This window comes from Paramormyrops kingsleyae, unplaced genomic scaffold, assembly GCF_048594095.1.
Source record: "Paramormyrops kingsleyae isolate MSU_618 unplaced genomic scaffold, PKINGS_0.4 ups96, whole genome shotgun sequence".
In the NCBI taxonomy this organism is placed as follows: Eukaryota; Metazoa; Chordata; class Actinopteri; order Osteoglossiformes; family Mormyridae; genus Paramormyrops; species Paramormyrops kingsleyae.
This window is the reverse complement of record NW_027326034.1, coordinates 41,691-62,554: the sequence shown is the minus strand read 5'-3', so window position 1 is coordinate 62,554 and position 20,864 is coordinate 41,691. Positions and strand designations below refer to the sequence as shown.

The 20,864-nt window shown below is 39.2% G+C and overlaps 1 protein-coding gene across 1 annotated transcript in view; it reads left to right on the top strand.

The window, feature by feature from the left end:
* The first annotated feature begins 4,157 nt into the window (after positions 1–4,157).
* Positions 4,158–20,864, top strand: part of LOC140586927 (uncharacterized) — a 28,207-nt gene continuing 11,500 nt past the window's right edge. The window contains exons 1-4 of the mRNA XM_072708464.1: positions 4,158–4,261; positions 10,683–10,778; positions 14,471–14,566; positions 17,221–17,316. Coding sequence (XP_072564565.1) covers positions 4,158–4,261; positions 10,683–10,778; positions 14,471–14,566; positions 17,221–17,316 — 392 coding nt within the window. The remainder of the gene's footprint in view (positions 4,262–10,682; positions 10,779–14,470; positions 14,567–17,220; positions 17,317–20,864) is intronic.

The following is a 20,864-nucleotide window of genomic DNA, read 5'->3' as shown; positions in this document are numbered from 1 at the left end:
ATTTTAAATTTATAATTACAGGATATTATATGCCTCATATTAAGCTGAGGGGGCCCTCACAGCTGAACCGTACCAGATAGAGGTCTGAAATTTGTTGTGCATTAACTACTTTTTGCTATAAACAATTGTGCAAAGTTTCATAGAGGCAAGCCTTTCACAACAACTTTGGTGTAATTTTAAAGTTTTAATTACAGGATATTATCTGCCTCATATTATGCTCAGGGGGGCCTCACCGCTGAACCGTACCAGCTGGAGGTCTGAAATTTGGAAGAAATTAACTACTTCTGTGTCTGAACGACTGTGCAAAGTCTCATGGAGGTAAGCCTTTCACAACAACTTTGGTGTAATTTTAAAGTTTTAATGTATGGATATTATATTCCTCATATTAAGTTAAGCGGGCCCTCACAGCTGAACCATACCAGGTAGTCGTCTGAAATTTGGTATACCTAAACTAGATGTAGGTATGAACATGTTTGCCAAGTTTCATAAGTGTAGCCGTGACCCCTGACCTGCAGTGACCATTTGAATCTGCCAAGGTTGCCAATGTTAAGTGAATGGATGCACCCCACCTATCATTTGACAGGCCATAACTGCATGTAGGAGTAGCCTAGGAAGATGGTTTAAAGTGTTCCTGAAACTAGACAGTCTGCTCTTGAATCACATCTATACATGTCTGTTAAGATTATGCCTTTTTCATTTGAAACAAGCTTGATTTTTATCATTGGTGGCTGCAATGCAGTATATAGGCCGCGCCATTCCAAATAAAAAATATTTTTCTCTAGTCGGTCCATTGAGATGCATTGGGAGCCATTCCAGAGAAAAAATATTATTCTCTAATCTAAAATGATTGGAGCAGACCCACCTATCTTTTGTCAGGTGATATTTCTGTGTGGTATAGAAATAGTGGCCTGAAAATCAGTGTTCACACACTAGACATATGTCAGAACATGTATGCAAAGTTTCATCAGTGCAGCCCTCAACAAATAGCTGCAGTGACCTTTTGAATTTCCTAAAGTCACAGATGCAAGACAATGGGGAGATGATTGACTTTATTTTTCAAAAAACATTAGGGGGTGTCACAGCTGACCCGTACCAGCTAGAGGACTGAAATTTGGCAGGCATCAACTACTTATGGGTATGAACAAGTGTGCAAAGTCTCATGGAGGCAAGCCTTTCACAACAGATTTGGTGTATTTTTAAATTTATAATTACAGGATATTATATGCCTCATATTAAGCTGAGGGGGCCCTCACAGCTGAACCATACCAGATAGAGGTCTGAAATTTGTTGTGCATTAACTACTTTTTGCTATAAACAATTGTGCAAAGTTTCATAGAGGCAAGCCTTTCACAACAACTTTGGTGTAATTTTAAAGTTTTAATGTATGGATATTATATTCCTCATATTAAGTTCAGGGGGCCCTCACAGCTAAACCCTACCAGATAGGGGTGTGAAATTTTGCAAGCACTAACTACTTTTGGTTCTGAAAAAGTCTGCAAAGTCTCATAGAGGCAAGCCTTTCACAACATCGTTGGTGTAATTTTAAAGTTTTAATTTATGGATATTATATTCCTTATATTAAGCTCAGGGGTCCCCCACAGCTGAACCGTACGAGCTAGAGGTCTGGAATTTGGCATGCATTAACTACTTTTGGGTCTGAAAAAGAGTGCAAAGTCTCATACAGCTAAGCCTTTCACAACAACTTTGGTGTAATTTTAAATTTTTAATGTATGGATATTATATTCCTCATATTAAGTTCAGCGGGCCCTCACAGCTGAACCATACCTGCTAGTCGTCTGAAATTTGGTATACCTAAACTAGATGTAGGTATGAACATGTTTGCCAAGTTTCATAAGTGTAGCCGTGACCCCTGACCTGCAGTGACCATTTGAATCTGCCAAGGTTGCCAATGTTAAGTGAATGGATGCACCCCACCTATCATTTGACAGGCCATAACTGCATGTAGGAGTAGCCTAGGAAGATGGTTTAAAGTGTTCCTGAAACTAGATAGTCTGCTCTTGAATCACATCTATACATGTCTGTTAAGATTATGCCTTTTTCATTTGAAACAAGCTTGATTTTTATCATAAGTGGCTGCAATGCAGTATGTAGGCCGCGCCATTCCAAATAAAAAATATTTTTCTCTAGTCGGTCCATTGAGATGCATTGGGAGCCATTCCAGAGAAAAAATATTATTCTCTAATCTAAAATGATTGGAGCAGGCCCACCTATCTTTTGTCAGGTGATATTTCTGTGTGGTATAGAAATAGTGGCCTGAAAATCAGTGTTCACACACTAGACATATGTCAGAACATGTATGCAAAGTTTCATCAGTGCAGCCCTCAACAAATAGCTGCAGTGACCTTTTGAATTTCCTAAAGTCACAGATGCAAGACAATGGGGAGATGATTGACTTTATTTTTCAAAAAACATTAGGGGGTGTCACAGCTGACCCGTACCAGCTAGAGGTCTGAAATTTGGCATGCATCAACTACTTATGGGTATGAACAAGTGTGCAAAGTCTCATAGAGGGAAGCCTTTCACAACATCTTTGGTGTAATTTTAAAATTTTAATGTATGGATATTATATGCCTCATATTAAGCTGAGGGGGCCCTCACAGCTGAACCATACCAGATAGAGGTCTGAAATTTGTTGTGCATTAACTACTTTTTGCTATAAACAATTGTGCAAAGTTTCATAGAGGCAAGCCTTTCACAACAACTTTGGTGTAATTTTAAAGTTTTAATGTATGGATATTATATTCCTCATATTAAGTTCAGGGGGCCCTCACAGCTAAACCCTACCAGATAGGGGTGTGAAATTTTGCAAGCACTAACTACTTTTGGTTCTGAAAAAGTGTGCAAAGTCTCATAGAGGGAAGCCTTTCACAACATCGTTGGTGTAATTTTAAAGTTTTAATGTATGGATATTATATTCCTCATATTAAGTTCAGGGGGCCCTCACAGCTAAACCCTACCAGATAGGGGTGTGAAATTTTGCAAGCACTAACTACTTTTGGGTCTGAAAAAGTGTGCAAAGTCTCATAGAGGCAAGCCTTTCACAACATCGTTGGTGTAATTTTAAAGTTTTAATTTATGGATATTATATTCCTCATATTAAGCTCAGGGGTCCCCCACAGCTGACCCGTACCAGCTAGAGGTCTGAAATTTGGCTTGCATCAACTACTTATGGGTATGAACAAGTGTGCAAAGTCTCATAGAGGGAAGCCTTTCACAACAGATTTGGTGTAATTTTAAATTTATAATTATAGGATATTACCTGCCTCATATTATGCTCAGGGGGGCCTCACCGCTGAACCGTACTAGCTGAAGGTCTGAAATTAGGCAAGAATTAAGTACTTCTGTGTCTGAACGACTGTGCAAAGTCTCATGGAGGTAATCCTTTCACAAAATCTTTGGTGTAATTTTAAAGTTTTAATGTATGGATATTATATTCCTCATATTAAGTTCAGGGGGCCCTCACAGCTAAACCCTACCAGATAGGGGTGTGAAATTTTGCAAGCACTAACTACTTTTGGGTCTGAAAAAGTCTGCAAAGTCTCATAGAGGGAAGCCTTTCACAACAGATTTGGTGTAATTTTAAATTTATAATTATAGGATAATACCTGCCTCATATTATGCTCAGGGGGGCCTCACCGCTGAACCGTACCAGCTGGAGGTCTGAAATTTGGCAGAAATTAACTACTTCTGTGTCTGAACGACTGTGCAAAGTCTCATAGAGGGAAGCCTTTCACAACATCGTTGGTGTAATTTTAAAGTTTTAATGCATGGATATTATATTCCTCATATTAAGCTCAGGGGTCCCCCACAGCTAAACCCTACCAGATAGGGGTGTGAAATTTTGCAAGCACTAACTACTTTTGGGTCTGAAAAAGTGTGCAAAGTCTCATAGAGGCAAGCCTTTCACAACATCGTTGGTGTAATTTTAAAGTTTTAATTTATGGATATTATTTTCCTCATATTAAGCTCAGGGGTCCCCCACAGCTGACCCGTACCAGCTAGAGGTCTGAAATTTGGCTTGCATCAACTACTTATGGGTATGAACAAGTGTGCAAAGTCTCATAGAGGGAAGCCTTTCACAACAGATTTGGTGTAATTTTAAATTTATAATTATAGGATATTACCTGCCTCATATTATGCTCAGGGGGGCCTCACCGCTGAACCGTACCAGCTGGAGGTCTGAAATTTGGCAGAAATTAACTACTTCTGTGTCTGAACGACTGTGCAAAGTCTCATGGAGGTAAGCCTTTCACAACAACTTTGGTGTAATTTTAAAGTTTTAATGTATGGATATTATATTCCTCATATTAAGTTCAGCGGGCCCTCACAGCTGAACCATACCAGCTAGTCGTCTGAAATTTGGTATACCTAAACTAGATGTAGGTATGAACATGTTTGCCAAGTTTCATAAGTGTAGCCCTGACCTCTGACCTGCAGTGACCATTTGAATCTGCCAAGGTTGCCAATGTTAAGTGAATGGATGCACCCCACCTATCATTTGACAGGCCATAACTGCATGTAGGAGTAGCCTAGGAAGATGGTTTAAAGTGTTCCTGAAACTAGATAGTCTGCTCTTGAATCACATCTATACATGTCTGTTAAGATTATGCCTTTTTCATTTGAAACAAGCTTGATTTTTATCATAAGTGGCTGCAATGCAGTATGTAGGCCGCGCCATTCCAAATAAAAAATATTTTTCTCTAGTCGGTCCATTGAGATGCATTGGGAGCCATTCCAGAGAAAAAATATTATTCTCTAATCTAAAATGATTGGAGCAGGCCCACCTATCTTTTGTCAGGTGATATTTCTGTGTGGTATAGAAATAGTGGCCTGAAAATCAGTGGTCACACACTAGACATATGTCAGAACATGTATGCAAAGTTTCATCAGTGCAGCCCTCAACAAATAGCTGCAGTGACCTTTTGAATTTCCTAAAGTCACAGATGCAAGACAATGGGGAGATGATTGACTTTATTTTTCAAAAAACATTAGGGGGTGTCACAGCTGACCCGTACCAGCTAGAGGACTGAAATTTGGCAGGCATCAACTACTTATGGGTATGAACAAGTGTGCAAAGTCTCATGGAGGCAAGCCTTTCTCAACAGATTTGGTGTAATTTTAAATTTATAATTACAGGATATTATATGCCTCATATTAAGCTGAGGGGGCCCTCACAGCTGAACCATACCAGATAGAGGTCTGAAATTTGTTGTGCATTAACTACTTTTTGGTATAAACAATTGTGCAAAGTTTCATAGAGGCAAGCCTTTCACAACAACTTTGGTGTAATTTTAAAGTTTTAATGTATGGATATTATATTCCTCATATTAAGTTCAGGGGGCCCTCACAGCTAAACCCTACCAGATAGGGGTGTGAAATTTTGCAAGCACTAACTACTTTTGGGTCTGAAAAAGTGTGCAAAGTCTCATAGAGGCAAGCCTTTCACAACATCGTTGGTGTAATTTTAAAGTTTTAATTTATGGATATTATATTCCTCATATTAAGCTCAGGGGTCCCCCACAGCTGACCCGTACCAGCTAGAGGTCTGAAATTTGGCTTGCATCAACTACTTATGGGTATGAACAAGTGTGCAAAGTCTCATGGAGGCAAGCCTTTCACAACAGATTTGGTGTAATTTTAAATTTATAATTACAGGATATTATATGCTTCATATTAAGCTGAGGGGGCCCTCACAGCTGAACCATACCAGATAGAGGTCTGAAATTTGTTGTGCATTAACTACTTTTTGCTATAAACAATTGTGCAAAGTTTCATAGAGGCAAGCCTTTCACAACAACTTTGGTGTAATTTTAAAGTTTTAATTACAGGATATTATCTGCCTCATATTATGCTCAGGGGGGCCTCACCGCTGAACGGTACCAGCTGGAGCTCTGAAATTTGGCAGAAATTAACTACTTCTGTGTCTGAACGACTGTGCAAAGTCTCATAGAGGCAAGCCTTTCACAACATCGTTGGTGTAATTTTAAAGTTTTAATTTATGGATATTATATTCCTCATATTAAGCTCAGGGGTCCCCCACAGCTGACCCGTACCAGCTAGAGGTCTGAAATTTGGCTTGCATCAACTACTTATGGGTATGAACAAGTGTGCAAAGTCTCATAGAGGGAAGCCTTTCACAACAACTTTGGTGTAATTTTAAATTTTAATGTATGGATATTATATTCCTCATATTAAGTTCAGGGGGCCCTCACAGCTAAACCCTACCAGATAGGGGTGTGAAATTTTGCAAGCACTAACTACTTTTGGGTCTGAAAAAGTGTGCACAGTCTCATAGAGGCAAGCCTTTCACAACATCGTTGGTGTAATTTTAAAGTTTTAATGTATGGATATTATATTCCTCATATTAAGCTCAGGGGTCCCCCACAGCTGAACCGTACCAGCTAGAGGTCTGGAATTTGGCATGCATTAACTACTTTTGGGTCTGAAATAGTCTGCAAAGTCTCATGGAGCTAAGCCTTTCACAACAACTTTGGTGTAATTTTAAAGTTTTAATGTATGGATATTATATTCCTCATATTAAGTTCAGCGGGCCCTCACAGCTGAACCATACCAGCCAGTCGTCTGAAATTTGGTATACCTAAACTAGATGTAGGTATGAACATGTTTGCCAAGTTTCATAAGTGTAGCCCTGACCTCTGACCTGCAGTGACCATTTGAATCTGCCAAGGTTGCCAATGTTAAGTGAATGGATGCACCCCACGTATCATTTGACAGGCCATAACTGCATGTAGGAGTAGCCTAGGAAGATGCTTTAAAGTGTTCCTGAAACTAGACAGTCTGCTCTTGAATCACATCTATACATGTCTGTTAAGATTATGCCTTTTTCATTTGAAACAAGCTTGATTTTTATCATAAGTGGCTGCAATGCAGTATATAGGCCGCGCCATTCCAAATAAAAAATATTTTTCTCTAGTCGGTCCATTGAGATGCATTGGGAGCCATTCCAGAGAAAAAATATTATTCTCTAATCTAAAATGATTGGAGCAGACCCACCTATCTTTTGTCAGGTGATATTTCTGTGTGGTATAGAAATAGTGGCCTGAAAATCAGTGTTCACACACTAGACATATGTCAGAACATGTATGCAAAGTTTCATCAGTGCAGCCCTCAACAAATAGCTGCAGTGACCTTTTGAATTTCCTAAAGTCACAGATGCAAGACAATGGGGAGATGATTGACGTTATTTTTCAAAAAACATTAGGGGGTGTCACAGCTGACCCGTACCAGCTAGAGGACTGAAATTTGGCAGGCATCAACTACTTATGGGTATGAACAAGTGTGCAAAGTCTCATGGAGGCAAGCCTTTCTCAACAGATTTGGTGTAATTTTAAATTTATAATTACAGGATATTATATGCCTCATATTAAGCTGAGGGGGCCCTCACAGCTGAACCATACCAGATAGAGGTCTGAAATTTGTTGTGCATTAACTACTTTTTGGTATAAACGACTGTGCAAAGTCTCATGGAGGTAATCCTTTCACAAAATCTTTGGTGTAATTTTAAAGTTTTAATGTATGGATATTATATTCCTCATATTAAGTTCAGGGGGCCCTCACAGCTAAACCCTACCAGATAGGGGTGTGAAATTTTGCAAGCACTAACTACTTTTGGTTCTGAAAATGTGTGCAAAGGCTCATAGAGGGAAGCCTTTCACAACATTGTTGGTGTAATTTTAAAGTTTTAATGTATGGATATTATATTCCTCATATTAAGCTCAGGGGTCCCCCACAGCTAAACCCTACCAGATAGGGGTGTGAAATTTTGCAAGCACTAACTACTTTTGGGTCTGAAAAAGTCTGCAAAGTCTCATAGAGGCAAGCCTTTCACAACATTGTTGGTGTAATTTTAAAGTTTTAATGTATGGATATTATATTCCTCATATTAAGCTCAGGGGTCCCCCACAGCTGAACCGTACCAGCTAGAGGTCTGGAATTTGGCATGCATTAACTACTTTTGGGTCTGAAATAGTCTGCAAGTCTCATGGAGCTAAGCCTTTCACAACAACTTTGGTGTAATTTTAAAGTTTTAATGTATGGATATTATATTCCTCATATTAAGTTCAGCGGGCCCTCACAGCTGAACCATACCAGCTAGTCGTCTGAAATTTGGTATACCTAAATTAGATGTAGGTATGAACATGTTTGCCAAGTTTCATAAGTGTAGCCCTGACCTCTGACCTGCAGTGACCATTTGAATCTGCCAAGGTTGCCAATGTTAAGTGAATGGATGCACCCCACCTATCATTTGACAGGCCATAACTGCATGTAGGAGTAGCCTAGGAAGATGTTTTAAAGTGTTCCTGAAACTAGATAGTCTGCTCTTGAATCACATCTATACATGTCTGTTAAGATTATGCCTTTTTCATTTGAAACAAGCTTGATTTTTATCATAAGTGGCTGCAATGCAGTATATAGGCCGCGCCATTCCAAATAAAAAATATTTTTCTCTAGTCGGTCCATTGAGATGCATTGGGAGCCATTCCAGAGAAAAAATATTATTCTCTAATCTAAAATGATTGGAGCAGACCCACCTATCTTTTGTCAGGTGATATTTCTGTGTGGTATAGAAATAGTGGCCTGAAAATCAGTGTTCACACACTAGACATATGTCAGAACATGTATGCAAAGTTTCATCAGTGCAGCCCTCAACAAATAGCTGCAGTGACCTTTTGAATTTCCTAAAGTCACAGATGCAAGACAATGGGGAGATGATTGACTTTATTTTTCAAAAAACATTAGGGGGTGTCACAGCTGACCCGTACCAGCTAGAGGACTGAAATTTGGCAGGCATCAACTACTTATGGGTATGAACAAGTGTGCAAAGTCTCATGGAGGCAAGCCTTTCTCAACAGATTTGGTGTAATTTTAAATTTATAATTACAGGATATTATATGCCTCATATTAAGCTGAGGGGGCCCTCACAGCTGAACCATACCAGATAGAGGTCTGAAATTTGTTGTGCATTAACTACTTTTTGGTATAAACAATTGTGCAAAGTTTCATAGAGGCAAGCCTTTCAGAACAACTTTGGTGTAATTTTAAAGTTTTAATGTATGGATATTATATTCCTCATATTAAGTTCAGGGGGCCCTCACAGCTAAACCCTACCAGATAGGGGTGTGAAATTTTGCAAGCACTAACTACTTTTGGGTCTGAAAAAGTGTGCAAAGTCTCATAGAGGCAAGCCTTTCACAACATCGTTGGTGTAATTTTAAAGTTTTAATTTATGGATATTATATTCCTCATATTAAGCTCAGGGGTCCCCCACAGCTGACCCGTACCAGCTAGAGGTCTGAAATTTGGCTTGCATCAACTACTTATGGGTATGAACAAGTGTGCAAAGTCTCATGGAGGCAAGCCTTTCACAACAGATTTGGTGTAATTTTAAATTTATAATTACAGGATATTATATGCTTCATATTAAGCTGAGGGGGCCCTCACAGCTGAACCATACCAGATAGAGGTCTGAAATTTGTTGTGCATTAACTACTTTTGGCTATAAACAATTGTGCAAAGTTTCATAGAGGCAAGCCTTTCACAACAACTTTGGTGTAATTTTAAAGTTTTAATTACAGGATATTATCTGCCTCATATTATGCTCAGGGGGGCCTCACCGCTGAACGGTACCAGCTGGAGCTCTGAAATTTGGCAGAAATTAACTACTTCTGTGTCTGAACGACTGTGCAAAGTCTCATAGAGGCAAGCCTTTCACAACATCGTTGGTGTAATTTTAAAGTTTTAATTTATGGATATTATATTCCTCATATTAAGCTCAGGGGTCCCCCACAGCTGACCCGTACCAGCTAGAGGTCTGAAATTTGGCTTGCATCAACTACTTATGGGTATGAACAAGTGTGCAAAGTCTCATAGAGGGAAGCCTTTCACAACAACTTTGGTGTAATTTTAAATTTTAATGTATGGATATTATATTCCTCATATTAAGTTCAGGGGGCCCTCACAGCTAAACCCTACCAGATAGGGGTGTGAAATTTTGCAAGCACTAACTACTTTTGGTTCTGAAAATGTGTGCAAAGGCTCATAGAGGGAAGCCTTTCACAACATTGTTGGTGTAATTTTAAAGTTTTAATGTATGGATATTATATTCCTCATATTAAGCTCAGGGGTCCCCCACAGCTAAACCCTACCAGATAGGGGTGTGAAATTTTGCAAGCACTAACTACTTTTGGGTCTGAAAAAGTCTGCAAAGTCTCATAGAGGCAAGCCTTTCACAACATCGTTGGTGTAATTTTAAAGTTTTAATTTATGGATATTATATTCCTCATATTAAGCTCAGGGGTCCCCCACAGCTGATCCGTACGAGCTAGAGGTCTGGAATTTGTTGTGCATTAACTACTTTTTGCTATAAACCATTGTGCAAAGTCTCATGGAGGCAAGCCTTTCACAACAGATTTGGTGTAATTTTAAATTTATAATTACAGGATATTATATGCCTCATATTAAGCTGAGGGGGCCCTCACAGCTGAACCGTACCAGATAGAGGTCTGAAATTTGTTGTGCATTAACTACTTTTTGCTATAAACAATTGTGCAAAGTTTCATAGAGGCAAGCCTTTCACAACAACTTTGGTGTAATTTTAAAGTTTTAATTACAGGATATTATCTGCCTCATATTATGCTCAGGGGGGCCTCACCGCTGAACCGTACCAGCTGGAGCTCTGAAATTTGGCAGAAATTAACTACTTCTGTGTCTGAACGACTGTGCAAAGTCTCATGGAGGTAAGCCTTTCACAACAACTTTGGTGTAATTTTAAAGTTTTAATGTATGGATATTATATTCCTCATATTAAGTTCAGCGGGCCCTCACAGCTGAACCATACCAGCTAGTCGTCTGAAATTTGGTATACCTAAACTAGATGTAGGTTTGAACATGTTTGCCAAGTTTCATAAGTGTAGCCGTGACCCCTGACCTGCAGTGACCATTTGAATCTGCCAAGGTTGCCAATGTTAAGTGAATGGATGCACCCCACCTATCATTTGACAGGCCATAACTGCATGTAGGAGTAGCCTAGGAAGATGGTTTAAAGTGTTCCTGAAACTAGACAGTCTGCTCTTGAATCACATCTATACATGTCTGTTAAGATTATGCCTTTTTCATTTGAAACAAGCTTGATTTTTATCATAAGTGGCTGCAATGCAGTATATAGGCCGCGACATTCCAAATAAAAAATATTTTTCTCTAGTCGGTCCATTGAGATGCATTGGGAGCCATTCCAGAGAAAAAATATTATTCTCTAATCTAAAATGATTGGAGCAGACCCACCTATCTTTTGTCAGGTGATATTTCTGTGTGGTATAGAAATAGTGGCCTGAAAATCAGTGTTCACACACTAGACATATGTCAGAACATGTATGCAAAGTTTCATCAGTGCAGCCCTCAACAAATAGCTGCAGTGACCTTTTGAATTTCCTAAAGTCACAGATGCAAGACAATGGGGAGATGATTGACTTTATTTTTCAAAAAACATTAGGGGGTGTCACAGCTGACCCGTACCAGCTAGAGGACTGAAATTTGGCAGGCATCAACTACTTATGGGTATGAACAAGTGTGCAAAGTCTCATGGAGGCAAGCCTTTCACAACAGATTTGGTGTAATTTTAAATTTATAATTACAGGATATTATATGCCTCATATTAAGCTGAGGGGGCCCTCACAGCTGAACCATACCAGATAGAGGTCTGAAATTTGTTGTGCATTAACTACTTTTTGCTATAAACAATTGTGCAAAGTTTCATAGAGGCAAGCCTTTCACAACAACTTTGGTGTAATTTTAAAGTTTTAATGTATGGATATTATATTCCTCATATTAAGTTCAGGGGGCCCTCACAGCTAAACCCTACCAGATAGGGGTGTGAAATTTTGCAAGCACTAACTACTTTTGGTTCTGAAAAAGTGTGCAAAGTCTCATAGAGGGAAGCCTTTCACAACATCGTTGGTGTAATTTTAAAGTTTTAATGTATGGATATTATATTCCTCATATTAAGCTCAGGGGTCCCCCACAGCTAAACCCTACCAGATAGAGGTCTGAAATTTGGCTTGCATCAACTACTTATGGGTATGAACAAGTGTGCAAAGTCTCATAGAGGGAAGCCTTTCACAACAGATTTGGTGTAATTTTAAATTTATAATTATAGGATATTACCTGCCTCATATTATGCTCAGGGGGGCCTCACCGCTGAACCGTACTAGCTGAAGGTCTGAAATTAGGCAAGAATTAAGTACTTCTGTGTCTGAACGACTGTGCAAAGTCTCATGGAGGTAATCCTTTCACAAAATCTTTGGTGTAATTTTAAAGTTTTAATGTATGGATATTATATTCCTCATATTAAGTTCAGGGGGCCCTCACAGCTAAACCCTACCAGATAGGGGTGTGAAATTTTGCAAGCACTAACTACTTTTGGGTCTGAAAAAGTCTGCAAAGTCTCATAGAGGCAAGCCTTTCACAACATCGTTGGTGTAATTTTAAAGTTTTAATTTATGGATATTATATTCCTCATATTAAGCTCAGGGGTCCCCCACAGCTGATCCGTACGAGCTAGAGGTCTGGAATTTGTTGTGCATTAACTACTTTTTGCTATAAACCATTGTGCAAAGTCTCATGGAGGCAAGCCTTTCACAACAGATTTGGTGTAATTTTAAATTTATAATTACAGGATATTATATGCCTCATATTAAGCTGAGGGGGCCCTCACAGCTGAACCGTACCAGATAGAGGTCTGAAATTTGTTGTGCATTAACTACTTTTTGCTATAAACCATTGTGCAAAGTCTCATGGAGGCAAGCCTTTCACAACAGATTTGGTGTAATTTTAAATTTATAATTACAGGATATTATATGCCTCATATTTAGCTGAGGGGGCCCTCACAGCTGAACCGTACCAGATAGAGGTCTGAAATTTGTTGTGCATTAACTACTTTTTGCTATAAACAATTGTGCAAAGTCTCATGGAGGCAAGCCTTTCACAACAGATTTGGTGTAATTTTAAATTTATAATTACAGGATATTATATGCCTCATATTAAGCTCAGGGGTCCCCCACAGCTGACCCGTACCAGCTAGAGGTCTGAAATTTGGCTTGCATCAACTACTTATGGGTATGAACAAGTGTGCAAAGTCTCATAGAGGGAAGCCTTTCACAACATCGTTGGTGTAATTTTAAAGTTTTAATGTATGGATATTATATTCCTCATATTAAGCTCAGGGGTCCCCCACAGCTAAACCCTACCAGATAGAGGTCTGAAATTTGGCTTGCATCAACTACTTATGGGTATGAACAAGTGTGCAAAGTCTCATAGAGGGAAGCCTTTCACAACAGATTTGGTGTAATTTTAAATTTATAATTATAGGATATTACCTGCCTCATATTATGCTCAGGGGGGCCTCACCGCTGAACCGTACTAGCTGAAGGTCTGAAATTAGGCAAGAATTAAGTACTTCTGTGTCTGAACGACTGTGCAAAGTCTCATGGAGGTAATCCTTTCACAAAATCTTTGGTGTAATTTTAAAGTTTTAATGTATGGATATTATATTCCTCATATTAAGTTCAGGGGGCCCTCACAGCTAAACCCTACCAGATAGGGGTGTGAAATTTTGCAAGCACTAACTACTTTTGGGTCTGAAAAAGTCTGCAAAGTCTCATAGAGGCAAGCCTTTCACAACATCGTTGGTGTAATTTTAAAGTTTTAATTTATGGATATTATATTCCTCATATTAAGCTCAGGGGTCCCCCACAGCTGATCCGTACGAGCTAGAGGTCTGGAATTTGTTGTGCATTAACTACTTTTTGCTATAAACCATTGTGCAAAGTCTCATGGAGGCAAGCCTTTCACAACAGATTTGGTGTAATTTTAAATTTATAATTACAGGATATTATATGCCTCATATTAAGCTGAGGGGGCCCTCACAGCTGAACCGTACCAGATAGAGGTCTGAAATTTGTTGTGCATTAACTACTTTTTGCTATAAACCATTGTGCAAAGTCTCATGGAGGCAAGCCTTTCACAACAGATTTGGTGTAATTTTAAATTTATAATTACAGGATATTATATGCCTCATATTTAGCTGAGGGGGCCCTCACAGCTGAACCGTACCAGATAGAGGTCTGAAATTTGTTGTGCATTAACTACTTTTTGCTATAAACAATTGTGCAAAGTCTCATGGAGGCAAGCCTTTCACAACAGATTTGGTGTAATTTTAAATTTATAATTACAGGATATTATATGCCTCATATTAAGCTCAGGGGTCCCCCACAGCTGACCCGTACCAGCTAGAGGTCTGAAATTTGGCTTGCATCAACTACTTATGGGTATGAACAAGTGTGCAAAGTCTCATAGAGGGAAGCCTTTCACAACAGATTTGGTGTAATTTTAAATTTATAATTATAGGATATTACCTGCCTCATATTATGCTCAGGGGGGCCTCACCGCTGAACCGTACCAGCTGGAGGTCTGAAATTTGGCAGAAATTAACTACTTCTGTGTCTGAACGACTGTGCAAAGTCTCATGGAGGTAAGCCTTTCACAACAACTTTGGTGTAATTTTAAAGTTTTAATGTATGGATATTATATTCCTCATATTAAGTTCAGCGGGCCCTCACAGCTGAACCATACCAGCTAGTCGTCTGAAATTTGGTATACCTAAACTAGATGTAGGTATGAACATGTTTGCCAAGTTTCATAAGTGTAGCCGTGACCCCTGACCTGCAGTGACCATTTGAATCTGCCAAGGTTGCCAATGTTAAGTGAATGGATGCACCCCACCTATCATTTGACAGGCCATAACTGCATGTAGGAGTAGCCTAGGAAGATGGTTTAAAGTGTTCCTGAAACTAGACAGTCTGCTCTTGAATCACATCTATACATGTCTGTTAAGATTATGCCTTTTTCATTTGAAACAAGCTTGATTTTTATCATAAGTGGCTGCAATGCAGTATGTAGGCCGCGCCATTCCAAATAAAAAATATTTTTCTCTAGTCGGTCCATTGAGATGCATTGGGAGCCATTCCAGAGAAAAAATATTATTCTCTAATCTAAAATGATTGGAGCAGGCCCACCTATCTTTTGTCAGGTGATATTTCTGTGTGGTATAGAAATAGTGGCCTGAAAATCAGTGTTCACACACTAGACATATGTCAGAACATGTATGCAAAGTTTCATCAGTGCAGCCCTCAACAAATAGCTGCAGTGACCTTTTGAATTTCCTAAAGTCACAGATGCAAGACAATGGGGAGATGATTGACTTTATTTTTCAAAAAACATTAGGGGGTGTCACAGCTGACCCGTACCAGCTAGAGGTCTGAAATTTGGCATGCATCAACTACTTATGGGTATGAACAAGTGTGCAAAGTCTCATAGAGGGAAGCCTTTCACAACATCTTTGGTGTAATTTTAAAATTTTAATGTATGGATATTATATGCCTCATATTAAGCTGAGGGGGCCCTCACAGCTGAACCATACCAGATAGAGGTCTGAAATTTGTTGTGCATTAACTACTTTTTGCTATAAACAATTGTGCAAAGTTTCATAGAGGCAAGCCTTTCACAACAACTTTGGTGTAATTTTAAAGTTTTAATGTATGGATATTATATTCCTCATATTAAGTTCAGGGGGCCCTCACAGCTAAACCCTACCAGATAGGGGTGTGAAATTTTGCAAGCACTAACTACTTTTGGTTCTGAAAAAGTGTGCAAAGTCTCATAGAGGGAAGCCTTTCACAACATCGTTGGTGTAATTTTAAAGTTTTAATGTATGGATATTATATTCCTCATATTAAGTTCAGGGGGCCCTCACAGCTAAACCCTACCAGATAGGGGTGTGAAATTTTGCAAGCACTAACTACTTTTGGTTCTGAAAAAGTGTGCAAAGTCTCATAGAGGGAAGCCTTTCACAACATCGTTGGTGTAATTTTAAAGTTTTAATGTATGGATATTATATTCCTCATATTAAGCTCAGGGGTCCCCCACAGCTAAACCCTACCAGATAGGGGTGTGAAATTTTGCAAGCACTAACTACTTTTGGGTCTGAAAAAGTGTGCAAAGTCTCATAGAGGCAAGCCTTTCACAACATCGTTGGTGTAATTTTAAAGTTTTAATTTATGGATATTATATTCCTCATATTAAGCTCAGGGGTCCCCCACAGCTGACCCGTACCAGCTAGAGGTCTGAAATTTGGCTTGCATCAACTACTTATGGGTATGAACAAGTGTGCAAAGTCTCATAGAGGGAAGCCTTTCACAACAGATTTGGTGTAATTTTAAATTTATAATTATAGGATATTACCTGCCTCATATTATGCTCAGGGGGGCCTCACCGCTGAACCGTACTAGCTGAAGGTCTGAAATTAGGCAAGAATTAAGTACTTCTGTGTCTGAACGACTGTGCAAAGTCTCATGAAGGTAATCCTTTCACAAAATCTTTGGTGTAATTTTAAAGTTTTAATGTATGGATATTATATTCCTCATATTAAGTTCAGGGGGCCCTCACAGCTAAACCCTACCAGATAGGGGTGTGAAATTTTGCAAGCACTAACTACTTTTGGGTCTGAAAAAGTCTGCAAAGTCTCATAGAGGCAAGCCTTTCACAACATCGTTGGTGTAATTTTAAAGTTTTAATTTATGGATATTATATTCCTCATATTAAGCTCAGGGGTCCCCCACAGCTGATCCGTACGAGCTAGAGGTCTGGAATTTGTTGTGCATTAACTACTTTTTGCTATAAACCATTGTGCAAAGTCTCATGGAGGCAAGCCTTTCACAACAGATTTGGTGTAATTTTAAATTTATAATTACAGGATATTATATGCCTCATATTAAGCTGAGGGGGCCCTCACAGCTGAACCGTACCAGATAGAGGTCTGAAATTTGTTGTGCATTAACTACTTTTTGCTATAAACAATTGTGCAAAGTCTCATGGAGGCAAGCCTTTCACAACAGATCTGGTGTAATTTTAAATTTATAATTACAGGATATTATATGCCTCATATTAAGCTGAGGGGGCCCTCACAGCTGAACCGTACCAGATAGAGGTCTGAAATTTGTTGTGCATTAACTACTTTTTGCTATAAACAATTGTGCAAAGTTTCATAGAGGCAAGCCTTTCACAACAACTTTGGTGTAATTTTAAAATTTTAATTACAGGATATTATCTGCCTCATATTATGCTCAGGGGGGCCTCACCGCTGAACCGTACCAGCTGGAGCTCTGAAATTTGGCAGAAATTAACTACTTCTGTGTCTGAACGACTGTGCAAAGTCTCATGTAGGTAAGCCTTTCACAACAACTTTGGTGTAATTTTAAAGTTTTAATGTATGGATATTATATTCCTCATATTAAGTTCAGCGGGCCCTCACAGCTGAACCATACCAGCTAGTCGTCTGAAATTTGGTATACCTAAACTAGATGTAGGTATGAACATGTTTGCCAAGTTTCATAAGTGTAGCCGTGACCCCTGACCTGCAGTGACCATTTGAATCTGCCAAGGTTGCCAATGTTAAGTGAATGGATGCACCCCACCTATCATTTGACAGGCCATAACTGCATGTAGGAGTAGCCTAGGAAGATGGTTTAAAGTGTTCCTGAAACTAGACAGTCTGCTCTTGAATCACATCTATACATGTCTGTTAAGATTATGCCTTTTTCATTTGAAACAAGCTTGATTTTTATCATAAGTGGCTGCAATGCAGTATGTAGGCCGCGCCATTCCAAATAAAAAATATTTTTCTCTAGTCGGTCCATTGAGATGCATTGGGAGCCATTCCAGAGAAAAAATATTATTCTCTAATCTAAAATGATTGGAGCAGGCCCACCTATCTTTTGTCAGGTGATATTTCTGTGTGGTATAGAAATAGTGGCCTGAAAATCAGTGTTCACACACTAGACATATGTCAGAACATGTATGCAAAGTTTCATCAGTGCAGCCCTCAACAAATAGCTGCAGTGACCTTTTGAATTTCCTAAAGTCACAGATGCAAGACAATGGGGAGATGATTGACTTTATTTTTCAAAAAACATTAGGGGGTGTCACAGCTGACCCGTACCAGCTAGAGGTCTGAAATTTGGCAGGCATCAACTACTTATGAGTATGAACAAGTGTGCAAAGTCTCATGGAGGCAAGCCTTTCACAACAGATCTGGTGTAATTTTAAATTTATAATTACAGGATATTATATGCCTCATATTAAGCTGAGGGGGCCCTCACAGCTGAACCATACCAGATAGAGGTCTGAAATTTGTTGTGCATTAACTACTTTTTGGTATAAACAATTGTGCAAAGTTTCATAGAGGCAAGCCTTTCACAACAACTTTGGTGTAATTTTAAAGTTTTAATGTATGGATATTATATTCCTCATATTAAGTTCAGCGGGCCCTCACAGCTAAACCCTACCAGATAGGGGTGTGAAATTTTGCAAGCACTAACTACTTTTGGGTCTGAAATAGTGTGCAAAGTCTCATAGAGGCAAGCCTTTCACACCATCTTTGGTGTAATTTTAAATTTATAATTATAGGATATTATCTGCCTCATATTATGCTCAGGGGGGGGCTCACCGCTGAACCGTACTTGCTGAAGGTCTGAAATTCGGCATGCTAGGACTAGACACATATGGAAACAAGTGTGCTACAGCTCAAGGGTGTACACCACACAATATATGATTATTTAAAATGATAAAAGTCACCAATACAAGTCAATGGGGTGCTGTTTAAGTGCAGTGCTGAAATGAAGCCGAGGGGGCATCACAGCTGAACCGTATAAGCTAGGAGTCTGAAATTTGGCAAAGCCAGACTAGATGCGTACCTGAATGAGTGTGCCACATTTTATGCCTACAGCCTGCAGTGACCTTTTTAATTTCCCAAGGTCGCCTATGTAAGTGAATGGAACCAACCCACCTGTCATTTGACAGCCCATAACTCCATGTAAAAGTGACGTATGAAGATGTTTCAAAGTGTTTCTGAAACTGGACAGTCTGCTGCTTTATCCCATCTATACATGTCTGTTAAGATTATGCTTCTTTCATTTGAAACCAGCTGGATTTTTGTCATAATTGGCTGCAATGCAGTATGTAGGCCACACCGTTCCAAATAAAAAATATTATTCTCTAGTCGGTCCATTGAGATGCATTGGGAGGCATTCCAGAAAGAAAACATTATTCTCTAATTTAAGCACAGCCACAGATTAAGCCACAAAGACCATAGAGGCCAAAAAGACGATTTACCAATTCCAAGAAGTGTTCTCCCGAATGGATAGGGTAAGGAGCACTTATGTAATTCAGTGTTAATTTTCTAATGGGAGTGACGATCCAAAATCGAGATCTGGAAGTTCAGCTTATGTAATCTTTTGTTCCACAAGTATGATCTTAATTCCAAGAAGCGGTCTCCCAAATGGGTACGGTTAGGACTTTGTTCGTCATTGTGGAATCTTTAAAATGGGCCGGAATATGGAGTTCGGAAGGGATTCCAAGGAATTCATCCCATTCCATCACTTGCATTGCTCAGTCAATGGCCGCTTGGAATGTGTTAGGACCACATTCCCAACCTGTGACAATCCAAAATTGAGCTCTGGAAGTTCAGCTTATGTAATCTTTTGTTCCACAAGTATGATCTTAATTCCAAGAAGCGTTCTCCCAAATGTCTATGCTATATCCAAATCGTTGTTAATTTGCTAATTGCAGTGATCATTCCAAAAGAGATCTGAGAGTCCAAGACAGACATTCTTCACATGAATCGGGATCAACAGCAGCCCGCCTATTTTCCCCAAATCACTGCCAATGCAGCAAAGATGGTGATGTTTTAGTGTTTGTTTTTTTGTGGGTGAGATGGTCAAAGGCCATTCTCTATGTCAAATATTTTTCCCTAAACAGTCAATATGTCATCTGACAGCCCATAACTCCATGTAGAGGTGACCTATGACGATGGTTCAAAGTGTTTCTAAAACTAGACAGGTAGCTGCTTAATCCCATCTATACATGTCTGTTAAGATTATGGCTCCTTTATTTAAAACTAGCAGGTATTCCATAATGAGTGGCTGCAATGCAATATGTAGGCCGTACCGATCCAAATAAAAAATATTATTCTCTAGTCGGTCCATTGAGATGCATTGGGAGCCATTCCAGCGAAAAAATATTATTCTCTAATCTAAAATGACTGGAGCAGGCCCACCTATCTTTTGTCAGTTGATATTTCTGTGTGGCATAGAGATAGTGGCCTGAAAATCAGTGGTCACACACTAGATATATGTCAGAACATTTATGTAAAGTTTCGTCAGTGCAGCCCTCAATAAAATACGTGCAGTGGCCTTTTGAATTTGCTAAAGTGACAGATGCAAGACAATGCGGAGAATTGACTTTATTTTTCATACAACATTAGGGGGGGTCACGGCTGAACTGTACCAGGTAGGGGTCTGACATTTGGCATGCATTAACTACTCATTGGTTTGAACAAGTGTGCAAAGTCTCATTGAGGCAAGCCTTTCACAACATCTTTGGTGTAACTTTAAACTTTTAATGTACCGATATTTTATGCCTCATATTAAGCTCAGGGGGTCCTCAGACCTGAGCCGTACAAGCTAGGGGTCTGAAATTTGGCATGCTAGGACTAGACACATATGGAAACAAGTGTGCCACAGCTCAAGGGTGTACACCACACAATATATGATGATTTAAAATGATAAAAGTCACCAATACAAGTCAATGGGGCGCTGTTTAAGTACAGTGCTGAAATGAAGCTGAGGGGGCATCACAGCTGAACCGTATAAGCTAGGAGTCTGAAATTTGGCAAAGCCAGACTAGATGCGTACCTGAATGAGTGTGCCACATTT